Consider the following 26673-nt stretch of genomic DNA (forward strand, 5'->3'; position numbering starts at 1 on the left):
GCCGGAGGAGTGGAGATTAAGTGAACTGGTTCCGATTTTCAAGAACAAGGGTGATGTGTAGAGCTGTGGAAATTACAGAGGGATAAAGTTGTTAAGCCACACCATGAAGTTGTGGGAAAGAGTAGTGGAAGCTCGGTTGAGAAGAGAGGTGACGATCTGTGAGCAGCAATATGGGTTTATGCCAGGAAAGGGCACCACAGATGCGATGTTTGCTTTGAGAATGTTGATGGAGAAGTATAGGGAAGGCCAGAAAGAGTTACATTGTGTGTTTGTGGATTTAGAGAAAGCTTATGATAGGGTGCCAAGAGAGGAGTTGTGGTATTGTATGAGGAAGTCGGGAGTGGTGGAGAAGTATGCAAGGGTGGTGCAGGATATGTATGAAGACAGTGTGACAGCAGTTAGGTGTGCGGTAGGAATGACGGACCGGTTTAAGGTAAAAGTTGGATTGCACCAAGGATAGACTCTGAGCCCTTTCCTGTTTGCAATGGTGATGGACAGGTTGACGGACGAGATCAGACTGGAGTCCCCATGGACTATGATGTTCGTGGATGACATCATGATCTGTAGGGAGAGTAGGGAGCAGGCCGAGGCGAGCCTCGAGAGGTGGAGGTACGCACTGAAGAGAAGGGGAATGATAGTCAGTCGGAGTAAGACGGAGTACATGTGCGTAAATGAGAGGGAGGGTGGTGGTATGGTGCGGTTGCAAGGAGTTGAAGTGGTGAAGGTAGATGGGTTCAAATACTTGGGATCAACTGTCCAAAGTAACGGAGAGTGTGGGAGAGAAGTGAAAAAGAGAGTGCAGGCAGGATGGAGTGGGTGGAGAAGAGTTGCAGGAGTGATTTATGACAGAAGGGTAGCTGCAAGAGTTAAGGGGAAAGTATATAAGACGGTAGTGAGACCAGCTATGTTGTATGGTTTGGAGGCGGTGGTGCTGACAAAAAGACAGGAAGCGGAGCTGGAGGTGGCAGAGTTAAAGATGCTGCGATTCTCGTTGGGAGTGACGAGGATGGACAGGATTAGAAATGAGTATATTAGAGGGACAGCGCAGGTAGGACGGTTTGGAGACAAAGTGAGAGAGGCGAGATTGAGATGGTTTGGACATGTGCACAGGAGGGAAGCGGAGTATATCGGGAGAAGGATGCTGAGGATGGAGCCGCCAGGTAGCAGGAGAAGAGGAAGGCCAAAGAGGAGGTTCATGGATGCGGTGAGGGCAGACATGCGGGTGGTTGGAGTGTCAATGAAAGATGCGGAGGATAGAGCAAAATGGAGACGGATGATCCGCTGTGGCGACCCCTAACGGGAGCAGCCGAAATAAGAAGAAGAAGCATTTGCACGTGTGAGGCGTTGATGAATGCAATTGCAATGGATTGCTTTCTGCTGCAAACAAAGGCTTTGATTTTGATTAACAAGACTCGTTCAATTGAATTTTCTGTCAAACGTTGAGAATTTTAGTGTTTTGCAAAAACATGTTTCCAATTTGAATTTTGTGTGAAAAGAACCATAAATGACTTACAGTTGGGCAAACATTTATGCAGTTCTGTTTGTGTGGGTTTTGGTGTTGATGTTCTGCTGACCAGTTTCATTAACATCGGTTTAGCAATCGAGAAAAACTGTAAATGAAGCAATTTTATGTATGCATGTGTGTACGTCTCAAAATCATATAAAAGTAAAATAGCACTCGGAAGAGCACGTACCTCCGCCAGGCTGAACAGGTTATGTTTTGTGTCGCACTGACAGGCCAGATCTGGATTTGGACCTCAACCAAAATCGAATTGGCTTTTTCTTGTCACCGAACCAACTCATCCACAAAAAAAAATTGTATCCCGATCCAGATCTTCACCAAAATAGAATCAATTCTTCCTTGTGGGCACACCCAACCTGTCTAACAAGTTTTGGCCGAAACCATCCATACCGTTTTGAGACATCGTGTTGTGTATCATTTTTATACCAATCACTTGTTATGGAACCAGGATTCAGGGGTTACCACGAGGGGGTTCCTCGGACCCTCTCCCTGACCTCCGGACCTGAGGCCACCAGCCATAGATAACTGTGTGGTCTGGCGGGTTGTTACCGAACCGTGGACGCAAGTCATGCCATCAAACTGAGCAGCGTCCTCACTCTTATTACTTCCATTTCCTTACTGGTGGTTTGGTTACGTTAACTAGGGAACTGCGCCCTCAATGCCCACCTGTTTACTTATTGTGGCCGAGCAAACCATGGGTGCGGCATGGGCTATCCAGGTCAGGTCAGGTCAGGTATGGGAGCATGCGCCGGAGCAGCGCGTTACTGCGTCAACTTTCCGCCGGTACTCCAGCGGCCGCTGTCTGGCCATCCCCCAGGCAGATGCCTGGACCATCCCCGTCTCATTGAGATGCTGGTCAACCTTCTGCAACCACGAGGCACATGGTCGGCCCATTGGCCTCCTCCACTCACGCGACTCCCTCGCTGAGAGAATCTGGTGAGCAGCATCAGCATTAGGATGACCGTTGGCTCACAACGAGCTCATCCGCCCTTTGACAGGTTTTGTTCTTCATCCTGCTGGGTGTCCATATTATTCACCTTCCTCACCAGGAAACATGGTGGGGGGGAACGGTTTCGTCACCGACAACTCGACCATGGAACAGATAGTTCAGGTTTACATGGTACCTGTAGCAAGTCACAGATCTAATCTAATCTGACCCGATCTGACACGCTATCCAGCAGAGCCAATTATGAGGACAAAAACTTCCTGTCCATCTATTTGTACACACTATGTCAAACCAATGAAGGAAAGCACACAAACGAGCAGGTCTGAAATGTTTAACAGTTCAAAACAAACAGCATTTATTTACCACACAAGCAATTACCATCGGGCAAGTATTTACAAAGCCATCAAAAGGCAATTTACAGTAAAGATGCAGAAGAGCAGAATCTTAACCTCAAGCACGTATTTTCCCCTCATGCAGAATTATTCGTACAAGACATGACACCATCACTCAAACTGGGAAAGTAGACAAGAGTATGAGAAGATAGAAGCAGGGCAGACTATTGGGTAGACTCCTGTCTTACCAGACACAGACAATGCAGGCCTATGTTGATCATAACGTGGAGGAAGGCGAGGCGTGGGGGTGACGAAGGGTATGGGGAATGTTGTTTCAGTGTCGAGATGTGGTGTGAGGTGGTTTGAACCATCAGGTTAATAGTTCTCATGCTGCCGTCTGCCCTCCGATTCTCATGCTAGTGGCTCTCATGCAGAGGCACAGCACCGGCAGATGGAAACTCGTTCATGGACTCAGCACAGATGTAACTCCATCAGGTCTCCCTCAGTGATGAGATGGTTTCCCCCCAGTGATTCAGTTCATTCCTCTCGCGATTCTGGCTTATATTGAGACTGGCTCGGGGCGTGGTAAAGAATGCTGAGAAGCTCTTCCCACCTGCTGGTGGTGGCTTCTGATTGGTTCTCCACCTGCTGAATCTTCCATTCTATTCCAAAAAGGTCTCTGGTGACTGACTGGCAACTCCCCTTCCAGAAGATTCTTCTGTCATGGTTATCGCCATTTTAGTGCTGAGATCCCTTTCCACTGGAAAAAAAAATGTTCATGTCGTGTTTGCATTTATGGGGAACATTACACCATGGATGAAACAGACTAGCTCAGAACACATTTCCCCACAATCCCCTGGACAAAGGGCAAGGGGCTATCGACATGCATACTAATGAAAAAACTGTCTGGGGAATTCCAACATGTTCATGGATGTTCTCCCCCAGGGTGCATTCCCACAACTTCACAAACACTCAATAGTGAAGAATCACATAAAAAAATTCTCTGATCCGGATCGGGATTTGGATCTTCACCTCAATTTAATCAATTCTTCCATGTCACTTACACACCCAACCTGACCACCAAGTTTCGGCCGAATCTGTCCACAACCTTTTGAGATATCCTGCTCACAGACAAACAGAGGTGAAAACATAACCTCTGCCCACCTTCAGTGGTGGAGGTAAAAACACGGCTGGGCCAATCAACACCAACTTTGCATACATGCTGGGAGTACTCAGGGTCAGGTCATGAGGACAACACCACATTACGATTTTTGCCTGTACATGTGCCACAGTGCCAGTAGTTTACTGACCCCTGCTGGAGACAGGGGGGTTACCAGCAATGACAGTATCTGCACAGCAAGGTATATGTATATTATAAATATTGTATATATATATATATATATATATATATATATATATATATATATATATATATATATATATATATATTTGCCGAATGTAACACCAACCCCCTGGCTGTTCGGGGAGGGAGTGGGTTTTTGTACTTTGGTAAAATGAGAGATAATGGGTGTAATTACTGTCCTGTCAATGGAGGCTGGCAAGATGGCTCAGACTAGAGGTACGTGCATGCACATGCGCCTCCCAGCCATCGAGCCTGGCTTTGAATCTCAACGCAACTTTGTACCGAAGACTTTAAAAAAGGTACATGCTGCTTCCTTGCTCGATGCTCAACTTCACAAAAGGATAGAACGCGGACAAACAACCATAGGTTGGCAAATCAACTGTCATGGTGGTGTTTCACAGGCAGGGTGATTCATCAATGTGTGAGTCGTCCTCTAATGGACGTTAAAGTGGGTTTCCTGTCTTCCGGCATGAGTCGGTCGACGTTAAACATCCCACGGTGTCCTTTGTGAAGAGTAGGTGAGCTATCGCTGGGAGGCATGCACCCTGAACAAATTCCAAATTCCTGCCCTAACTATACTGCTGGGAAGGCAATGGCAAACCAGCCAGTATAACACTTACCAAGAAACTGCTTCAGTAGCACAGACACTCAGCGACAGAGTATGGCACAGCAGAATCAGATCTTCTTGTCAATGGCTTCTTATGCAAACGCTGTTATAACCATAAGAGAGCGCTGTTGCTCTCTCCATGTTCAGTCTTGTGAAAACTTGGAGTGGAGTCAAATCTCACAGCAGCTCTCACGAGACACGAGGTTCACGGTCGGTTTGTATTGGCCAGAGGAGTTTGTGCTTCTTTCAAGTAATTAGGGGGTCAGTTGGTCCATTGGACCAAATTTTCATTGGTCTTCACGGCCTTGGCCGTTTGTGCGAGTCTGAACAAAAACAATAGGTTTCCCAGCCTTGGAACCCCAATAATGTATCAATAATAATAAAGATTATATGTATATGTGGGAATGTTACATGCCCAGACCAGGAATTGAATCCAGGTTCTCTGGGCAACCATACCAGTGCTCTGCCACCTGACCTATCTGGATGAGCCACTGGCTGGACACACAATTCTCCCACACAAAGATGGCACTCTCTTTCGCCGCTGCTTCAAGGGCACTGACTGCCAACCATAGGAGCAGCAAGGCCCTGCTCACGAATGTAGTTCCTCCGGATATGAAACTTCAGCATCATGGTGACATCAACATCTAGTTCATGTATATGGGATTTCATGTACCTACGACCACGTGCTACGAAGTTATAGACTCCCAAAGTAGGGTTATATGAATGAGTAGCATGCATATTGTGGCACATTTACATTGGCGCATTGTATTAAAGGTGCATTGTGCCTTTAATTTTCATACTCTACCATCTTGAATGACTAGATCAGGTGGCTGACGTCCTCTGCAGTGAATTAAGATAAATGGAAAATTCATCATCCATTTCGCCGCCACTTTTAAGCTTATGGGGGCAGGCATATCAAGGCTGCTCCACACAGGTGGATGTGGGGCCAATATCAATGTCGGTGATGGGGAGCTGCGTTGCTTGTATCTCCTGATTTTGATACATCATCATCAGAGAAGGGGTGGTCTTCAAGCTTCACTGTATTCTCGGTAGAGAAGGACACTCAGCTGACTGTACTCTGGCCATTGCGCTCTGTTGAATAATAATCCTGTTTGTATGATGCGTGGTGCCAGAACCTGTGACCGTTTCCTCAGTAAAATCTATATTATCCGAGAGCAAGACCAAGATAGTTAGTTGCTTGTTGGATGATGACTCCAAACTCCAAATAACCAGACCTTGATCCAACTGAAGTTGAACCAAAGTTGTTTTGAAAGACAAAATGGTCGAATGTGATGCACAATGACTGAGATGGTTCACCAATCCAAGGAGATGTGTGGACCGTGATGAATGGTTGACCCAAGACACAAGGCTTTGGGTGTCACTTCAGTTCCTTTGGATTAAAGATAAACAATATCTTGAAGCAAGGACAATAATTTCAAATTAACCTTCACGGGGACCTGAACAGTGATCTATCGAAGGCTCATCTGATACACCGATCGTCCAAGCAAGTAAATTGTACGGTGAAATGGGGCATCAAATACTCAGCGGCATTTAAATTTAGTTCAATAGATCTTGGAGGTCATGTTCCCTCAAGTGGGTTGATCAGGGACATTTCCTGATGGAGGACCATAGCTGTTGAGGACAGATTGTACAGAGATACCACCGGCCTTCGCTTGACTGGAGACTGTTACCCACAGTGATGACACAAGACCGACTGCTTGTGAATCCCAATGGCTTAATCACAGCTTTCACAAGTCATCACAGCATGGCCTTTTCGCCTTAAACTCCATGTCTTTCTGAGCACCCCCACACCAACAAAATCAACTGTCATTTCCGTTCCTGATGACGTCACTGCCGTTTTGCAAACATGTGAATTCCAAACACAACGGAGACTTCTCGGCTTCACTCGCAGTGGTCATCTCACTTTGTCTCCGTTTCAGAATGACAACTTCTCTAGCACATCACCAATGTCAAAAGTCACGATATACACCACGCCACTCCATGTTCATGATGTTTCAAAAATATTGATAAAACTTTGACTTCCTGCCATTTCTTTGTTTTTTTACCTATACCATTTTTCTTTTCAGGGTTTGGTGGTGTTATCATGGTATTTGTTCCCTGGGATTTCTAGTTCCATAGCTGAACTATGCCATTGACAGTGAAGCTGAAGACAAAAGTGGTGACTCTTTGGTATGAGACTAAATCATATGTAGACACCCGCCAAAGGTTCTGCCAGGAATATGACCTCAGAACACGTGATGGGCCCACAAATTGTGCCATTCAATGTGTTGTGAAGCATTTTGAGCACAATGGGATAGTGCACAACCTAAGCAAGTGCAACAGTGGCAGGCCAGCATCAGTAACCTAGAGCCAAGCCAACATCGACGCCGTGCGGGATTCTGCAGTGGACGGTCCCAAGAAGTCCCACCACCGGAGCTCTCGGGAGCTCGGCATCAAACCAACATCAGTCTGGCGTATCCTCACTAAGGAACTGTAGCTTTTCCCAGACATAATCTCTATGAGGCATAAACTGAGTCAAGCTTACATGAGAAGGAGACTTGATATGTGCAATTGGCTCAGTGACAGGATGGATGCCAACCACCCTGCCACACTGGATGATCTGAAGCAGGAGTTGTCAGACTACTTCCAGGCAGTGCCACATGAGACCGACAGGAAAGTTGGACAGAACTTCTGGAGTCAGGATCAATGCCTGTCTGAACCGCGTAGCAGGGGGACACACAGGGGCAACACAGGGTCTGAACCGAGGGGCATACATCGAGATCGTCAATTCCAAAGATTTCACGTAAATGCCAATTTCAGACCTTGGGCTCTCACTAACTCAAGCAGTGACGAACTACAATAGCAATCAGTGATAGAAAATACCATGTCATAAGCTTTCAATAAATGTTTGGTTCACGTTCCTGAGGTTTCTGTTTCTTTGTAAATAAACATTTAAAGTCGCATCACTCTTTTTGAAACACCCTGTACATTCATAAGCCCCTATCTAATTACAGTTTAAACCTACCTGCTGTTTCTGCTGCCAAAACCTTCCCAGGTAGACCTTTCCATGCTTTAACTGCTTTTGATGATCGGTGAAAATGCAGTTGGGAATATTTACATTGAAGACGTACCTTCAACCATGAAGTCCTGAAAAAGTTAAATCTTCAATCAACGGATATTAATGATTTATACTCAATAAAAATATTCCCCGAGTTCAAGCAAATGAGTGATTACCGCATGAAATGGCACAACAAACTACAACTCCAACTAAACTGTTCAATTATTAAAATTATGATTTTATTCACCATCAACAGCATAGAACACGTGAGAAAGTTTCAAAAATTTATGGAATTCCATGTCACAGACCTGATGGCTAGTTGTCACGTAGTTTGTTCAACTGTAGACTATTTGTCGTTCAATGATCTTTTCATCAATTACACTCTTACAAAATATGTGGAATGTCTTATCCACATCAGTCCCCATTGCAAGAGAAAAGGAGAGTTCCAATTGATTGAAGTTTTCCACCCTGATCGTTCCAACAGGATCAGTTCGCTTGGATTTAAACCTGACTTATGTGGCCGGGTGAGGAATCGTGCTGGTTATCTGGGGGGGGGGGGCACCGACTCATATTGTTGTCGTTGGTCTGTGGAGGGGTTGTTTTCCCCTTGTGCTGGATGTCGTCATTGTTTATGGCACAGGGGACGTGGTTGAGCATATGTCTGTACTTCCGGTTTCCGGTTTTGGAGAAGAAGGGCGCCATCTTGTGCGAGTGCGGCCACACTTACACGGATCATGAACTTACCTTTATTTTCTTTTTGATGGGATCCTGTGTATTCTCGGCAACACATTCTGTGGTCTTTTACTTACACACACACACACACACACACACACACACACACACACACACGATATGGAGCAAGATACCTTTGTCATCCTTGTCCATTGTCACTTCAACTTGGCCTGTCCTCTTTCCCAGGGTCAGCAAAAAGAGTACCAGCTCACTGGTAACAGGGGCACTGCATCAGTGACACAGCCACGCTTCCAGAAATGATGCAAACAGCAGCCACAGGCTGCATACGAAACGACGACGACGATGACGACGACGACGACGACGACGACGCCATTTCACGGAGCTTGCCGAAAATGAACTAATAATTGGTTATGGTACTTTTGCCTTCATACATTATACAGCCAACACCTGCAAACGAACTCTTCCATCCCTTCGGTGACTCCCCCTCCCCTCTCCATAGAGTCACATTTCAACCGCTACAGGGCCACATTAGAAAGCTTGTCCGCCATCATTGTTCCAGGCAAAATTGCAGCTGAAGTCCTTGATAGATGGCGGAAAGCTGTGCTTGCTATGGTTGTACCAACCAAAGGCGAAAGTATAATTTCCTTTCATAAGTGAGTAGTAGGTATAGTAGAGTACATAAGGACAACATAATCAAACGATAACGAGTGAGTCATACTTTACTTCTCGACCATGACCATGTTAAATTGTGTGTGTGTGTGTGTGTGTGTGTGTGTGTGTGTGTGTGTGTGTGTGTGTGTGAGGCATGTTTTTTGTGGAGTTCTACTGGAGCGTTCTGATGTGGAATGTTATACACCAAAATGATTGCCATGCTCTCCTGTGTTGATTAGGCTAATTAACTACAAGGAACGCAGAAAAATTCCCATGTTTTGAACGCATGCCATGTTAAGGTGTATAGAACAGCTTAATCGGTCCTTCCATGGCATGGCATTCGAATTACAAAGTAATAACAAAAACAATGATAACATTGGAACAAAGCATACATTACTTCTCTAATAATATTAACAACAATAATAACAGTCCAGTAGTATAATTTGGCAATAATAATAACAACGAACATATAATGAATGCCTCCTGCCCTGGCCAAAACACATCAGGGCTTGGTGAAAGGCAAACTAAGGCTCGAGCAGTACGGCAAGCAGGTGTGCTGCAAGGGCGTGAAGACAAATGAAACTTTGGTCCAACGTACCAACGAGCCCACAACAACGTACAATAAATACAATAAATCTGGGCCCATAGGAAAGTGGTATCGAAACACTGTTCAACCAACTACATAATCTGACTTCAATTAAGGGGGAGATATGAATTAATTATTTCATAATTGCTACCTCAAATCGAATGCTACATCAAGTAATGCTGGATATGATTTTACATTGACTGTGTCACAGGGAGTCACAGAGTTATTGGATTCGATAGAACCCATCATTTAATTAATAATTTACAAAATGTCTTTCAGAATTTTCCTTCATTCCTGCTGTTGTGTACCATACCTGACCTTTAACAGAGAATGTAACTGCCTGTAATACTGAAAAAGGCAGGGACTAGTGTTTCTAACACTAGTCCCTGTTAGTTCTAACACTAGTGTTAGAAACACTAGTCCCTGCCTAATACCGAGTTAATGATGTAGAACTAGTGGATTAGAGCAAAGCCGTGAAAACAGAAAAAAAAATGCGAAAGGCGCATCCGCGTCCTCCGACCTCGGTTGCCCGGAATGGTGATGGCGGAGATGTGGCCATCTGATCTGGACACGCTGAACGGGGATCACGCAGTCTAGTTGGTGGATGTAGGTCTATGCTCCTCCTCGACACTTCCCCCTTTACCCATTCATTTACTGCCCCGTGCCTTTTTACCCACTTCCCCCTCTATTTTTCCATTCCTCCATCTAACGATTCACCCAGTCCACAAATTATCTGGGTCATCCCTGAGTGCACTTCAGATTGAGCAATTTCAGTTATTCTGTGGTACCATTTACTTTCATCAAGAAGATGGCTGGGACACTGGGTGGTGGTGGTCAGAAACATTTACAAAGTCAAGAAATGGTAATGAAAAATAAAACACAATATAAAGACTGTTTTTCACTTGACGGTTAAGGTTTCAGGGTCTTGAGTTTGAGCCCCTATCATCAACCATTAAATAACACCAGGTGGGTTTGACTCAGCCTGTCATCCTTCCGAGGTTGGCAAAATGAGTACTAGCATACTGTGAACACAGGGCACTGCATCAGCGGCACGGCCACACCCCCAGCAGCCACAGGTTGCAAACAAAATGTTGTAGCACAATATAGGAATAAAAATAGGGCCAAAACCCCTGGGCACTCACCTGGTAGAATAATGATACTGAGGAGGAAGTCAACGTTGGATGGAATCAGCAAAAAATGTACTAATGAACCAATGATATAGGAAATGCCTATTTTGGGGGGTAACCCCCCCTCCAAAACTCCCTTAGACCCCAATTTTTTTTAAATCGCATGAACAAACTTAGGTTCATTATGGGTGATGAAGGTTGTACTCAAGTTTCATTAGAATTGTGTGTGTAGTTTCTGAGAAGAAAACAAATACCTATTTTGGGGGAGTAACCCCTGCTAGACCCCCCTTAAGGTCCGATTTTTTCATGGTGTGACCAAACTTTGGTACATCACTGGTAATGAAGGTTGTGGTGAAGTTTCATTAGAATTGTGTGTAGTTTCTCAGAAAAAAGCAAATGGGTAATTCCACCGTAACGGACGTAACATTCAGACAAAACTCATTGGCAGTTCTCAAAAATATTTCATGAAGAACAAGGTTATCGTACCAAATGTATTAGTTTATTTTGTGCAGTGAACACAAAGGTGCCAGGAAATGGTAATTATATGAGATTAAGAATTTTTGTCTGAGTGCTACTGTATGATGAATCTTTGTAACGGACGTAACCGTCAAAATACCCGCTTTAGCATGATGATCGTTTTGCTCACAAATTTCTGTGAAGTGTTCTACGACAGAAGACTAAATCTGGTATAGCAGCTTGGTATAGGTACGTCATTGTATTCCCAGTATGTATTTGAGGAATTGATGATACTGAGTAGGCAGTACGATGGCAAATATAATGTAACAGACGTAACAACTGAGCGTAACGGACGTAACATCTCCAGACGTTTATTAATAACCATCCGGAGATGCCACCACAATGTGTGCAGACACTGCTTGATGAAGCTAATATTGCAAAAATTCAATTATTTCAATTTATTATCTGTCATATGGTATATAAGGTTTAATGAAAAATGTACTTTCAAAAAATAGCTATGAAGTAACTTTTCCCATGGAATTACCCAAATACGTACTTATTTTGGGGGTGAAACACCTCTGTAAACCCCTTTAGACCCTTTTTTTTAGATCCTCTTGGAGGATCTCTAAGTCTTACGCACGTTGTTGTTCTTCTGCTTCTTCTTGTGGACTTTTTTGTTTCACAGTCTACAGTTTTCATCGAAACTTCCTGAAACTTGGCATATATATGTAAAAATACCCTGAGCAGACAGTAACCATCTCCAATTTTGAAAATTCCTACTAGAAAAGAAAGTTATGACGTCAAAATATCTCCGATAATGGAAATCACCTAAAACATTATCTCCGAAACTAGGCAAGCTTTCCGAATTCTGTTTGTGGGAATCGAAAAGGGCATATGATAATCACTATGACGTCATATTAATTTTTATGACGTCATTCCTATTTTTTGTTTCACAACCCAGAGTTTTCATCGGATCTTCGTGAAACTTGCCATGTATATGCAGAAAGCCCACGCGCAGGCAGTAACCAACTCCGATTTTGGAAATTCTTCCGAGAAAAAAAGTTGACGTCATAATATCGCCACTAATGGATATCGCCTATACCATTATCTTCGAAACTAGGCAAGCTGTTTGAACTTTGTTTGCGGGAATCAAGCCGGGTATTAGCACAGATAATTTATCGCAAACATAATACATCACAATGACGTCATTGTCGTTTTTATGACGTCATCATTAAGAGGACGAGGATCTTAGCTCATTTGAGCTTGTTTTTGATGCTGTGAACAAACTTTAGTACATCACATGTGATGAAGGTTTTGATCAGGTTTCATTGAAATCATGTGTGTAGTTTCAGAGAAAAAGTTGCGAGTGTTTGTGGACGGAAGGACGGACGGACAGACTGACGATGTACCATCCCATAAGCTCCCCGGAACTATGTTCCAGGTGAGCAAAAAGGTAATAGCACTGCACGTATGATGGCAGCTGAATGTTGAGTACCGTAGTGTATGATGTCAAAACTACGTGGTATTCAATTGACCCTATGCACGAAGCGAGTGACGTCACAGCGGAAGGTAAGGCTCCGCCATATTGAGTGGCAAAAAATCATGGCTACCACGCACGTGTCACTGGAACTTCTGGGCTATTTCCATGGATTAGATGATCTTTATAAGAAGAGGTACTGTGAAAAACTGAAGCCGTGTGGTCTTAGTGAAGATCTTTATATTATTTCAAAGGATAAATGGACAACAGAAAGTAAATTTTGGCCTCAAATCGTTTTCCCTGACATCTATGTTCACCTTGTTGTAACGCCGAGTCCTTTCACTCAAGCCAGCCTGAAAGCCTTCAAGAGTATGGACGCTTACTCGTATTATGTCGCCGGGTTTGTTAGTGACATAATCTCGACGAAAGCTGACAAGAACTGTATTATCGTGAGGGCAAAGGTAAGCCTGTTTTCTTTCATTTCACTATTTTAATATTGTTTTATCGTTGTTGCTTGTTTTGTTCAGCAACCAGCGTCACTTTTTTTAACCTGACTGCTACCACTGCTGTGTGCGCGTAGTCGGTAGTAACTCTGCGTCATTGTTTCTTTTGTTTTACTGTGATAGGTGCATTTTGACTGTTTGGCTGTATATGTGTGCTCTCCATGTGTCGCGTAATAAATGTGCATTGTGTGAACTGTTTTCCCGTTTCGCTTCGTCTTTTCTTTATTGACCCTCCATCCTGCTTCACGTAAAAGGGTTCATAGTGGGCTTAAAACGCCTGATAATTAATCGGAACCGTCGAGGCCGACGATAACACTGCTCGGTTATCCCGATAGCACGGAATGGACCGCTTATGCGGTTCATGTCCGGAGTCGGCCTGCGGCGAGGTACGATCGCCCGGTCGACCATCCGCGCAGGTCCTTAGGTAGATTGAATTTGGCTAGCAACCCTATCCTGCACGGGTGGGCAATTGGCACGGTCGTGGTGGGGTTAAACCTCCACCCATGACTAGCTCCCGGCGTTGTTCCGAGAGGGTCACGACAGAATTGTCCGTTCCGGTGGGCGAGGCGGCCGCCATTCGAGTGGAGCGGCCGATCGCACGCCGGTGGGCGCGAATTCGCAACAATATATATATATATATATATATATATATATATATATATATATATATATATATATATATATATATATATATATATATATACATACATACATACATACACCATACAGTGCACAGTGATGTCACAATTTGAACAGGCAATTATGTCACAACAGGCTATTGAGGAGGAAAGATTTGGTCCAAACATGAGAAGTCAGATTTACAAGACCATTTTTATTAGAATGCGTTTTTATATATTTTAAACATGACATTAAAAAAATAAGAGAACATATTTTACATTTAACATTATTACCGTTTAATACATCACATGTGTGTATTTTTCACCAAATTATTTTAAACAACAACAACAACAACACAGCAAAGTTCAATGATACAATGATCGAAAAATCGAACTAAAGGAAAGGCACAGATTTGGTCCTTATTTCATCTTTCATTTCTGTTTATCATATTTGCAATGACACCGGGTGAGGTCAGACATCGAGTACATTAAAAGAGAATTTTTTTCCACCACATCTGTACACATCCATTCCACCTACAGGTCACTTTAACCGCCACAGGGTCCAAAAGAAACAGCGAAGCAGGTGTAACTCCCCCGGTCGGTACTTCAGGTGAAAACACTCAAACAGTCCGTCTCGACACACAAAGTCTAATGTGCAGTTTGCAGAGTGGGGCGACATGTTTAAGTTAAGATCAGTGCAGCGTGCGGCCTGAAATTGGAGAAAGTTTCGCAGCAATTCCGCGCTCACGTGGTCAGCAAAGCCCCCATTCATGGAGCTCGAGGCCTCGGACCCATTTCTAAGCTTCGCCCTGTTCCCATGCTGGAAATGGTGTTTACACAGGTTTAGAAGAAACACTGTGTGTTTTCTTTGCCTAATTGAAGGTCGTTCATTTTTTGGCCATGAACATTTTTTTTTATCTCCAGCGGCACAATAAGGGGCCTCAAACAGCTATTCGAATTGCAAGATTGGGTTCAGATAATTTTAATCTGGCTCAAGCCCACATTTTAATAAAGTACCTGGGGCCTGCTATTTTTCATGCTGTGTGTTGTCCCGTAAAGGGCAGCAAAGGGTATCCCTTCTCACCCGACAGCCAGTCATCAAATGAGGAATCTCTCTCCACGTAAGAAAGCCGGATGACCTTCCATTACCAAGTCAGTTTTTTTGGGGAATGCCAACAGAGACTTACTTACCCTATTCAATACAACCTGCCCACCCCCACCATCTCCCAGTAAATCAGCTTCATGGTGAAAGACAAACATACGGGAGTGAAGCTCTCGGAAGATCTACAGGCGGCACGCGTCAGCATTCAGCATCTCCGAACGTATGAGGTTAGAATTTAAAAGATTAACTGCCTTAATGAACAGCCCTTGCCAAACCTCAGACCTCTTGATTTTTTTTTTTTGTGAACACATTCTCTCTCTCCCCCACATGCCCCAACCCTCTCCGCAATTACCCTCACCACAACTACCACTCCCCACCCCCTAACATCCCTTTGACTTATCCTATTACTCATTAGCCATTCTTCTAGGATGCAAAGCCACGTTTGGCAAGTGTAGCATGTGCAATGTTACCACGACGACAGGCTTTCATTAGGCCAAGTATTGTTGGCAGTCCAAGTGCCCACGGACGATTGGGGAGGCAGCAATGTGAGAACCACTTTCGGGATGAACACACCAGCACTCTCCACGCTGTCCGTGAAGAGATGTCCGACACTGCATGAAAATGCACACAAAGGAACATGTATTCACCTGGCATATTCACACCTTACCTGCACTAAAATAGGATGTACTCAATATCCGTGTACACATAAAACGTACCACTAACAGTCATGGGGGAGCAAGCACGGTTGGTTACTGTACCAATAGGAATTGCCAAATGTATTACTTTACATCAAGAATAAGTATTACTAAAATATTAACCATGAGCGTCATTCTTCCACGAGCCTCGACTTCTGGAGGAATTTATAAATGATTGGATGAATGAGTAAACTAATGAGTGACTAAAAGAATAAATAGCGAATAAATTAAATGAACGAATGATTAAATTGAAGGAATGATGAGGAGTATGGTCTGCTCGAGACTCGAGGACTTTCCGTCAATGGCGCCATTTGATACGAGGCCCGAGGTAATTTCACGAGTTCACCTGTTTGGGGTTGAACTGTCCGTTTCTGTTGCAGTTTGGAATGTTCAGCTGATAAAGCTCCTCCAAGGGTACCCGGTCTTCCGTGGAACGCAGCTGCAGTTTCTCCATTTTGTCAACAACCTCCTCCAGCTTCTGAAAACACTGTGGGCGAGTTTGGGTTCACCAAACGCAAAATGAATCGTTTGAAAAGAGAAGTGAAAGCAGCCAAAACCAAGCTTAACATCTTTTGTGGTTTCAAAAAAACGATGATAAAACGAATAGGAGAAGGGTGCAGCACTCGGTGGAGCACTTACTGACATACGTGGCAAATTGGAGGTGACGAAAAGCGGGTTTTATTCGTCTCCCCCAAAGGAGACGCGACACCATTGCATCACCCCTGTATGTCTGTCTGTCTGTCCGATCGATACAAAACTTTAAACAGAGGAGCGACTGCCAATGGAGAATATTTTACTGCTCATACCGAGTCATACATCACATGGTATGGCAGCCATATTGGATTAAAGGAAAAAAATTTGGACATAATTTTCTCCAAAACTGCTCAACGAAAAAAATTGAAACCTGGCATATGTTGTCAACTCCTCATGGGGTACATAGAGTGATAATGATGGTCAACGTCAGTGAAGTGGTAATCCAGCCATCATTGGTTGAATTGAAATTCTTATTCAAAAAATATGAAAGTTCATTTATCTGATCTATTTCACAATGTGAGTGAAGAATTAAATTTATGACATTCATAACCCACGCCAAGAAAACGATGCGACATCATTTGGTGCATGGATGATACGATTATATGGGCCATAATAGTAGCGTTGTCAGTATTAATGATGGGTTTCTTGTTCAGAATGAACACGTAAGGCTCGACGATGGGCTCTACAAGTGCTATTATAGTTTATTTTATATTTACCAAATCTAGTAAATATGCTATTTGAGAGATTGCTGGTCACACAAAATATACCAGAATACTGAAATAACCATTTATTGACGAGAAATGATAAGGAGGTTCCAAGTAAGACAACTTCTAACTTGGTGATTGTAGAAGAAGGGGGGGGACTTGATGTCACATTTTACATGACAAGGAATTTCCATTAACCATAATAGTTCTGTTGCTGAATGCAAATCGGACTCACTGAAATATAGGAAATACGAGAAATATCTGTGGATGAGAGGTGTCGGGTTTGGATCATTTCGTGTTAATACTGTTGTGGATCTGAGGTTCGAGGCTCGCCACGTAGGGAAGCACTCGGGTCCCTCCCGAACTCCTGGTCCTGCGGTCACCGGGCGCAGATAACTCTGCCCGCCGGCAGGTTGCTAAGCAACTACGAATGCTGATTGGTACTGCCAATTCTGGCACGGTTACACTACTTCGCGTGTTACTGTTTCCGATGGATTTACTGTACCAAGTGAGTTTCATGTCTTCGATGCATACTTGTATAAACTTACCGTATCAGGTGCAATCGAGCAGAGCTGCCAAGTACGCACCGGATAATAAGAGCAAATTAGTGGGGCAGAACTTCCCAGCTAACCTGTGTACATGGACTACACTGGACCAATGGAGGAAAAGACAGAACAAGCTGGATACATTTTAATACAAGCAATTTATTATTAATTAAGGTAAGGAAAGGGCAAGTGGCACAATAAAAGATTTAATACAAGCAATATGTGCAGCAGGGGAAAGCAAGGACTTGTGATGTGTGGCAAAAGAAAAACAGTTACGTACAAAAGAGGACACAGTGCAGCGCTAACCCGATCTAATACTTCTACAATCTTATCTTATACAAACATGACAGGTACCATCAGATTAATTCCCGAGGAAATTATAGTAACAAGAAATAAAGAGACAGTTTGAGGTGATTGCGACCTCCATGATACCTGGCGCGGCCGACGGGCCCATGCTTTCCAGTCACTTAGGAGGGGGAGGATGGAAGAAAACTGGAGGTGTCTGAGGTGCAAATGAGGTGCAAGTGGGGTGCAGAGAAGGGAAAAATGAGAAGAGGGGCATGTCTGTAGGGTTGCTCTTTAAGCTCTTGTGCGTCCACAGAAGACGAGACATAAGATAAGAGACAGAACGTGTAAGAGGAAAGCTTAATGGTGTGTGAGAAGGTCTGTAAATGTAAATGCTAACAGTCCATGATTGGTCTGACATTCAGCCCACTTGTCCACCCAGCGCTCCGCTGCTCCTACTCCGTTTCACCTTCCTTCTTGTGCATCTGATCAAGCCAAAGCTCTCTTCTCCTTGCCCAGCACCCAGCACTCAGATCTCAGCCCTCAGTGACTACTCAAAAACGACCTCGACTCTCAGCTCCTTTTCTCAGCGACTTTGCAGGGTGTTTTTTAGATGCCTGGTGAGAGGGGAGCCCAAAGTCCGATCAAGACAAATCGGTCGGTGTTTCCCAGCATGCCCATTGGCGCACCGACGCTTCGGAATAGTGTCCTGCAGCAAAGCGCCGTACAATCCTGAACTATTTCACCAGATGATTCAACGTTTCAGTGGCTACATTGTCCATTATTATGATTAATTATTTGATAATACGCAATGGTGAGTTTAGGTTTCGTGCTCGGGGTCATTTCACCGCATTCTGTGCTTGTCTGTTCGATATTTTCTTTGACTTGTTTTGGAAACATTTTGTGTATTTACCTTGTTGTTGTTGTAAAGATCCATCGCAAAGATTCCAAAATCTTCAGCTTTTCCTGAGAAACAATTAGTGTCAGGCCTGAGGTCTTTTCGTCAAGCCGCTCGATATTCCCAAATTTTACTGTGGGGAATGTAAATTTATGGTCGGACACTGCGAGCTCTGGACTAGCTCTGGATAAATTTATGGACTAGCTCTAGATTGATAAACCAGTTTTTCCTCGACGATTACATTGATTTGAATAAGGCTTGGTGGTGTATTTCACAATATGAGAACATCTTAACCCTAAGTGAACCCCCCATAAAAAATTTCTGGATCCACCCCTGGAGCGGTGTACAAGAAGAAAGAAAACAAACAAACGGAACGGAGTAAAAACCGAGTCCTCCCTTCCTTCGGTACCTGGCGATGACGTCACGCAACACCTGGATATGGCATTGGGAAGGGGCAGAGTACAATAAATATCTCGTTAATAATATTTTTACTATTCGTGTTGTGTTTCACTAATTCTATTTGGTGTCAATTTTTTGATCTTGAAAAAAATTGTTTTCATCTGCTAACTGCAGCTCTCTGTGTTAACATACATCTGACTAATCGTTTTAATCTATTGATAAGTTCAGTGTTGTGTTAGTAAACGTCTGACTGGTTATTTTAATCTATTGATAAGTTCAGTGCTGTGTTAGTAAACGTCTGACTGGTTATTTTAATTGATTGATAAGTTCAGTGCTGTGTTATTAAACGTCTGACTGGTTGTTTTAATCGATTAATAAGTTCAGTGTTGTGTTAGTAAACGTCTGACTGGTTGTTTTAATCTATTGATAAGTTAAGTACTGTGTTAGTAAATGTCTGATTGATTGTTTTAATCTGTTGATAAGTTTAGTGCTGTGTTGTAAACGTCTGACTAATCGTTTTAATCCATTGATAAGTTCAGTGCTGTGTTAATAAACGTCTGACTGGTTGTTTTAATCCATCGATAAGTTCAGTGCTGTGTTAGCAAATGTCTGATTGATTGTTTTAATCTATTGATAAGTTCAATGCTGTGTTCGTAAACGTCTGACTAATTGTTTTAATCTGTTGACAAGTTCAGTGCTGTGTTAGTAAATATCTGATTGATTGTTTTAATCCATAAGTTCAGTGCTGTGTTCGTAAACGTCTGACTAGTTTGCACTGACCTTCGCATGGCGGGGTTGTTCTCATTAATGGGGGTAGAGGTGAAAAGTTAATCGCCGACACCTTAAGCACTGAAGCAAGCACCCCCATTCAAACCCGTTAAGGAACAGTGGGCTTGGCAAGCGCTAGGTCGCTGCTTGGTAACCAAACACACACCTTCAGCTCCAGGTGTACCAGTGTGTGTGTGATTCCTTGCGAATGGAAACATTACGTTTTTAAATCGATCGTACTTTTCATCCAATGGGGGGTTTTGTCCATACTATGAATGAGTCTGCGGGTTTTTAGAAACAAAACGGGTCAAACCTGTGAAATGATGGTCACTTGGCATCGATGTACTGAACAGCCGGGATGAACAGTTAACGTTTTGTATCTCACCGAAAGGCTGGATCTGGATCCAGACCTGAACCAAAATCTAATCGCCTTGTTCTCCTCACCGACTCAACTCATCCACAAAGTTTTTGAAATATCACACAAGATATTGTTTTTGGTCCTATCTCTCAACGGGGAAAAATCGATTAAAAAAAAAATTATCTGATCCGGATCCGTATCCAGAACTTCACCAAAATCTAGTCATTTCGTCCTTGTCACACACGTAACCTCCCCACCAAATTTTGTCCTTGTCACACACGTAACTTCCCCACCAAATTTGGTCCTTGTCACACACGTAACCTCCCCACCAAATTTTGTCCTTGTCACACACGTAACCTCCCCACCAAATTTCGTCCTTGTCACACACGTAACCTCCCCACCAAATTTTGTCCTTGTCACACACGTAACCTCCCCACCAAATTTTGTCCTTGTCACACACGTAACCTACCCACCAAATTTCGTCCTTGTCACACACGTAACTTCCCCACCAAATTTCGTCCTTGTCACACACGTAACCTACCCACCAAATTTCGTCCTTGTCACACACGTAACCTACCCACCAAATTTCGTCCTTGTCACACACGTAACCTCCCCACCAAATTTCGTCCTTGTCACACACGTAACCTCCCCACCAAGTTTCGTCCTTGTCACACACGTAACCTCCCCACCAAATTTCGTCCTTGTCACACACGTAACCTCCCCACCAAATTTCGTCCTCATCACACACGTAACCTCCCCACCAAATTTCGTCCTTGTCACACACGTAACCTCCCCACCAAATTTCGTCCTTGTCACACACGTAACCTCCCCACCAAGTTTCGTCCTTGTCACACACGTAACCTCCCCACCAAATTTCGTCCTTGTCACACACGTAACCTCCCCACCAAATTTCGTCCTCATCACACACGTAACCTCCCCACCAAATTTTGTCCTTGTCACACACGTAACCTCCCCACCAAATTTCGTCCTTGTCACACACGTAACCTCCCCACCAAATTTCGTCCTTGTCACACACGTAACCTCCCCACCAAATTTCGTCCTCATCACACAAGTAACCTCCCCACCAAATTTCGTCCTCGTCACACACGTAACCTCCCCACCAAATTTTGTCCTTGTCACACACGTAACCTCCCCACCAAATTTTGTCCTTGTCACACACGTAACCTCCCCACCAAATTTTGTCCTTGTCACACACGTAACCTCCCCACCAAATTTCGTCCTTGTCACACACGTAACCTCCCCACCAAATTTCGTCCTTGTCACACACGTAACCTCCCCACCAAATTTTGTCCTTGTCACACACGTAACCTCCCCACCAAATTTCGTCCTTGTCACACACATAACCTCCCCACCAAATTTTGTCCTTGTCACACACGTAACCTCCCCACCAAATTTCGTCCTTGTCACACACGTAACCTCCCCACCAAATTTTGTCCTTGTCACACAAGTAACCTCCCCACCAAATTTTGTCCTTGTCACACACATAACCTCCCCACCAAATTTTGTCCTTGTCACACACGTAACCTCCCCACCAAATTTTGTCCTTGTCACACAAATAACCTCCCCACCAAATTTCATCCTTGTCACACAAGTAACCTCCACATCAAATTTCGTCCTTATCACACACATAACCTCCCCACCAAATTTCGTCCTTGTCACTCACATAACCTCCCCACCAAATTTCGTCCTTGTCACACACGTAACCTCCCCACCAAATTTTGTCCTTGTCACACAAATAACCTCCCCACCAAATTTTGTCCTTGTCACACACATAACCTCCCCACCAAATTTTGTCCTTGTCACACACATAACCTCCCCACCAAATTTTGTCCTTGTCACACACGTAACCTCCCCACCAAATTTTGTCCTTGTCACACAAATAACCTCCCCACCAAATTTCGTCCTTGTCACACAAGTAACCTCCACATCAAATTTCGTCCTTATCACACAAGTAACCTCCACATCAAATTTCGTCCTTATCACACACATAACCTCCCCACCAAATTTCGTCCTTGTCACTCACATAACCTCCCCACCAAATTTCGTCCTTGTCACTCACATAACCTCCCCACCAAATTTCGTCCTTGTCACACACGTAACCTCCCCACCAAATTTTGTCCTTGTCACACAAGTAACCTCCCCACCAAATTTTGTCCTTGTCACACACATAACCTCCCCACCAAATTTTGTCCTTGTCACACACGTAACCTCCCCACCAAATTTTGTCCTTGTCACACAAATAACCTCCCCACCAAATTTCATCCTTGTCACACAAGTAACCTCCCCACCAAATTTCGTCCTTGTCACACAAGTAACCTCCACATCAAATTTCGTCCTTATCACACACATAACCTCCCCACCAAATTTCGTCCTTGTCACTCACATAACCTCCCCACCAAATTTCGTCCTTGTCACTCACATAACCTCCACACCAAATTTTGTCCTTGTCACATACGTAACCTCCCCACCAAATTTTGTCCTTGTCACACACGTAACCTCCCCAACAAATTTCGTCCTTGTCACACACGTAACCTCCCCACCAAATTTTGTCCTTGTCACACACGTAACCTCCCCACCAAATTTTGTCCTCGTCACACACGTAACCTCCCCACCAAATTTTGTCCTTGTCACACACGTAACCTCCCCACCAAATTTCGTCCTTGTCACACAAGTAACCTCCCCACCAAATTTTGTCCTTGTCACACAAGTAACCTCCCCACCAAATTTTGTCCTTGTCACACACATAACCTCCCCACCAAATTTTGTCCTTGTCACACACGTAACCTCCCCACCAAATTTTGTCCTTGTCACACAAATAACCTCCCCACCAAATTTCATCCTTGTCACACAAGTAACCTCCCCACCAAATTTCGTCCTTGTCACACAAGTAACCTCCACATCAAATTTCGTCCTTATCACACACATAACCTCCCCACCAAATTTTGTCCTTGTCACACACGTAACCTCCCCACCAAATTTTGTCCTTGTCACACAAATAACCTCCCCACCAAATTTCATCCTTGTCACACAAGTAACCTCCCCACCAAATTTCGTCCTTGTCACACAAGTAACCTCCACATCAAATTTCGTCCTTGTCACACACATAACCTCCCCACCAAATTTTGTCCTTGTCACACACGTAACCTCCCCACCAAATTTCGGCCTTGTCACACACGTAACCTCCCCACCAAATTTTGTCCTTGTCACACAAGTAACCTCCCCACCAAATTTTGTCCTTGTCACACACATAACCTCCCCACCAAATTTTGTCCTTGTCACACACGTAACCTCCCCACCAAATTTTGTCCTTGTCACACAAATAACCTCCCCACCAAATTTCATCCTTGTCACACAAGTAACCTCCCCACCAAATTTCGTCCTTGTCACACAAGTAACCTCCACATCAAATTTCGTCCTTATCACACACATAACCTCCCCACCAAATTTCGTCCTTGTCACTCACATAACCTCCCCACCAAATTTCGTCCTTGTCACTCACATAACCTCCCCACCAAATTTCGTCCTTGTCACACACGTAACCTCCCCACCAAATTTTGTCCTTGTCACACACGTAACCTCCCCACCAAATTTTGTCCTTGTCACACACGTAACCTCCCCACCAAATTTCGTCCTTGTCACACAAGTAACCTCCCCACCAAATTTTGTCCTTGTCACACAAGTAACCTCCCCACCAAATTTTGTCCTTGTCACACACATAACCTCCCCACCAAATTTTGTCCTTGTCACACACGTAACCTCCCCACCAAATTTTGTCCTTGTCACACAAATAACCTCCCCACCAAATTTCATCCTTGTCACACAAGTAACCTCCCCACCAAATTTCGTCCTTGTCACACAAGTAACCTCCACATCAAATTTCGTCCTTATCACACACATAACCTCCCCACCAAATTTTGTCCTTGTCACTCACATAACCTCCCCACCAAATTTCGTCCTTGTCACTCACATAACCTCCCCACCAAATTTTGTCCTTGTCACATACGTAACCTCCCCACCAAATTTTGTCCTTGTCACACACGTAACCTCCCCAACAAATTTCGTCCTTGTCACACACGTAACCTCCCCACCAAATTTTGTCCTTGTCACACACGTAACCTCCCCACCAAATTTTGTCCTTGTCACACACATAACCTCCCCACCAAATTTCGTCCTTGTCACACACGTAACCTCCCCACCAAATTTTGTCCTTGTCACACACGTAACCTCCACATCAAATTTCGTCCTTATCACACACATAACCTCCCCACCAAATTTTGTCCTTGTCACACACGTAACCTCCCCACCAAATTTTGTCCTTGTCACACACGTAACCTCCCCACCAAATTTTGTCCTTGTCACACAAGTAACCTCCCCACCAAATTTCGTCCCTGTCACACACGTAACCTCCCCACCATATTTTGTCCTTGTCACACACATAACCTCCCCACCAAATTTTGTCCTTGTCACACACATAACCTCCCCACCAAATTTCGTCCATATCCATCTCCAACTTTTTGAGATATGTTCACAGACAGACAAGCAAAACAGAGACAGACAAACAGGGGTTAAAACATCGCCTGTCCACCTTCGGTGGCAGAGGTAACCAGACAGCCATAAATACAACGCATTTCTGAAAATGTGAAGCCGAACGTATTAAAAAGCTGAGCATGATGTTAGCAGCATCATTTTTCCTCTGGTTGAGTCATACTCGATGTGAATACGCCCGAGCTTTGGTTTATCGGGGGATTTTCCGGTACGGGGTTTCCTGAAAGGGGTTTTGATTGTTTTTACGGTTGCAGTGGAATAAAGAATGGATTCGAACCCAAACATCTCGGATGTCTTTGCTGCCATGCTAAATTGGTGACCCCGACGTGATCCAAACGGACGGATAAGGAGTTGCAAGCACGTCACCGGTCGTTGGGAACGAACAGCCCGTCATGTCCTTCTCAGACACTCAACCATCTTCATCGGTGAAAGTCGTTCTGATTCAACTGTCGCCATTATGGCATCTTGGCCCGTATCTGTGGTTTATGCAAGTCGAAGCCCAATTAGACGCCCAGAAAACATTGCTACCAAGTTGACGGAGTTCAAACACATTGTTGGCTCCTTGTCACCAGAGTATGTGATAGAGGTGAAAGATATATTCCTGCAAGCTCCAACGAGTCCATCCATCCATTGGCACCATACTCTGTGCAGAGCGTTGGTGCTGCCTAAGCAGTCTCCAACGAGTACACGCCTGAAAAACAGCACTCATAGAACACACGTCTCCCTCTGAGTCCCGTCGCTTTCAGCAACTTCTTACAGCTGAGGATTTAGTAGATGAAGACCCACACAATTACTGCATCGTACGCAGCAGCGTCCCGATGACCGCCATACCACCTTGAACCGGTTGCCCCTTCGCGAGTTGTTCTTGCAACGTTCAACACCATACCTCCACATGATACATACGGCTAATGCAGAGCTGGCACTACCTGCTGCTGCGGATCTGGGTGATCATCTCATGGACACCGTTAAGCTGACCGTGGCTAATGTGGCACCTCCACCACAGTACGTCTCACAGCGACAATTTGACATGGCAGACCTTTCGAAGCTTGTCCTGGTGCTGCACACTGCGCAACACCCGTCATGCCCATCTTTGTCTACCGCTTGTCGTAACAGAGAGGAACACCGTACCTCACACTTCCATTGACCTTGACTGTCCATGAACACTCCAGATTGGTGTTGGTACCATGTGACTTTCAGTGCTAATGTTCGTACCTGCCACAGGGAAACGACAAAGCCCACAACTAATAGCAACGAGTTCACCTGGGCCATACGTCAGTCGCCTTCTCTTCCTCATGGAACGTACTAGCGGACTCTGTTTTCAGACATGAGCATTGTGCCGTCATCTGCCGCTGAACGGAAAAATCGACAGGGATATTCATTCTTTGCCTTTTTTTTATTAATTTCTTTTTTTTAAATCAATTTCTTCATTCTTTGACAGGAAAGTGTTGGTCCATTACCTTTAAGTCCTGGGACAGGGTACTGCTTGCTCTCCGAGTGAATCGCTATATCTTTGATTGCTAAGCATAGAAGAAAGGAGATGCATTGTGGCTTGGCACTGGAAAGGAGGAGAGAGTCTGGACAGAAGGACATGTTCATACAAGTTGTATGTCGTACATAGCAGATATGTGGGCTGATAGCTCGATGGGTCAGCAAGTAGGTTTCCATGGCCGAAGGATGGCAATGACTTTAGCCTCGCTCCAGGTTGATGGTACGACTCCCGTTGCATAGATGCTAGTGAAAGGAGAAGCCAACCAATCATGTCCGTGAGATCCCAAGTTCTTCAAGAATTCAGGATGGATGCCATAAATTCCTGCTGCTTTCCATGCTTTGGTGGCAAATTCACATCGAACGAAACCAAAGGCAAAATGATACCACGGCACG

The 26673-nt window shown here is 44.3% G+C and overlaps 1 protein-coding gene and 1 long non-coding RNA gene across 4 annotated transcripts in view; both read right to left on the reverse strand.

Annotated features, from left to right (window-relative positions):
- Positions 1-2798: 2798 nt before the first annotated feature.
- On the reverse strand, positions 2799-5953 carry LOC147014896 (uncharacterized). The gene is made up of 2 exons (XR_015050942.1): positions 4784-5953; positions 2799-3560 (listed from the first exon to the last, which is right to left on the reverse strand). It is a non-coding gene; the product is annotated as an uncharacterized LOC147014896 (long non-coding RNA).
- An 8180-nt stretch (positions 5954-14133) lies between these two features.
- The window catches only part of LOC147014897 (insulin-like growth factor-binding protein 2-A), a 51762-nt gene continuing 39222 nt past the window's right edge, over positions 14134-26673 (reverse strand). For all 3 annotated transcript variants that reach the window (XM_085853323.1, XM_085853325.1, XM_085853324.1), the window contains 2 exons: positions 16082-16222; positions 14134-15651 (listed from right to left, as the gene is read on the reverse strand). In XM_085853323.1, coding sequence (XP_085709449.1) covers positions 15529-15651; positions 16082-16222 — 264 coding nt within the window. In that variant the 3' untranslated portion in view covers positions 14134-15528. The remainder of the gene's footprint in view (positions 15652-16081; positions 16223-26673) is intronic.

Source organism: Eptatretus burgeri, chromosome 13 (genome assembly GCF_056783735.1).
Source record: "Eptatretus burgeri isolate ZD-2024b chromosome 13, Ebu_testis_v1, whole genome shotgun sequence".
NCBI classification, from domain to species: domain Eukaryota; kingdom Metazoa; phylum Chordata; class Myxini; order Myxiniformes; family Myxinidae; genus Eptatretus; species Eptatretus burgeri.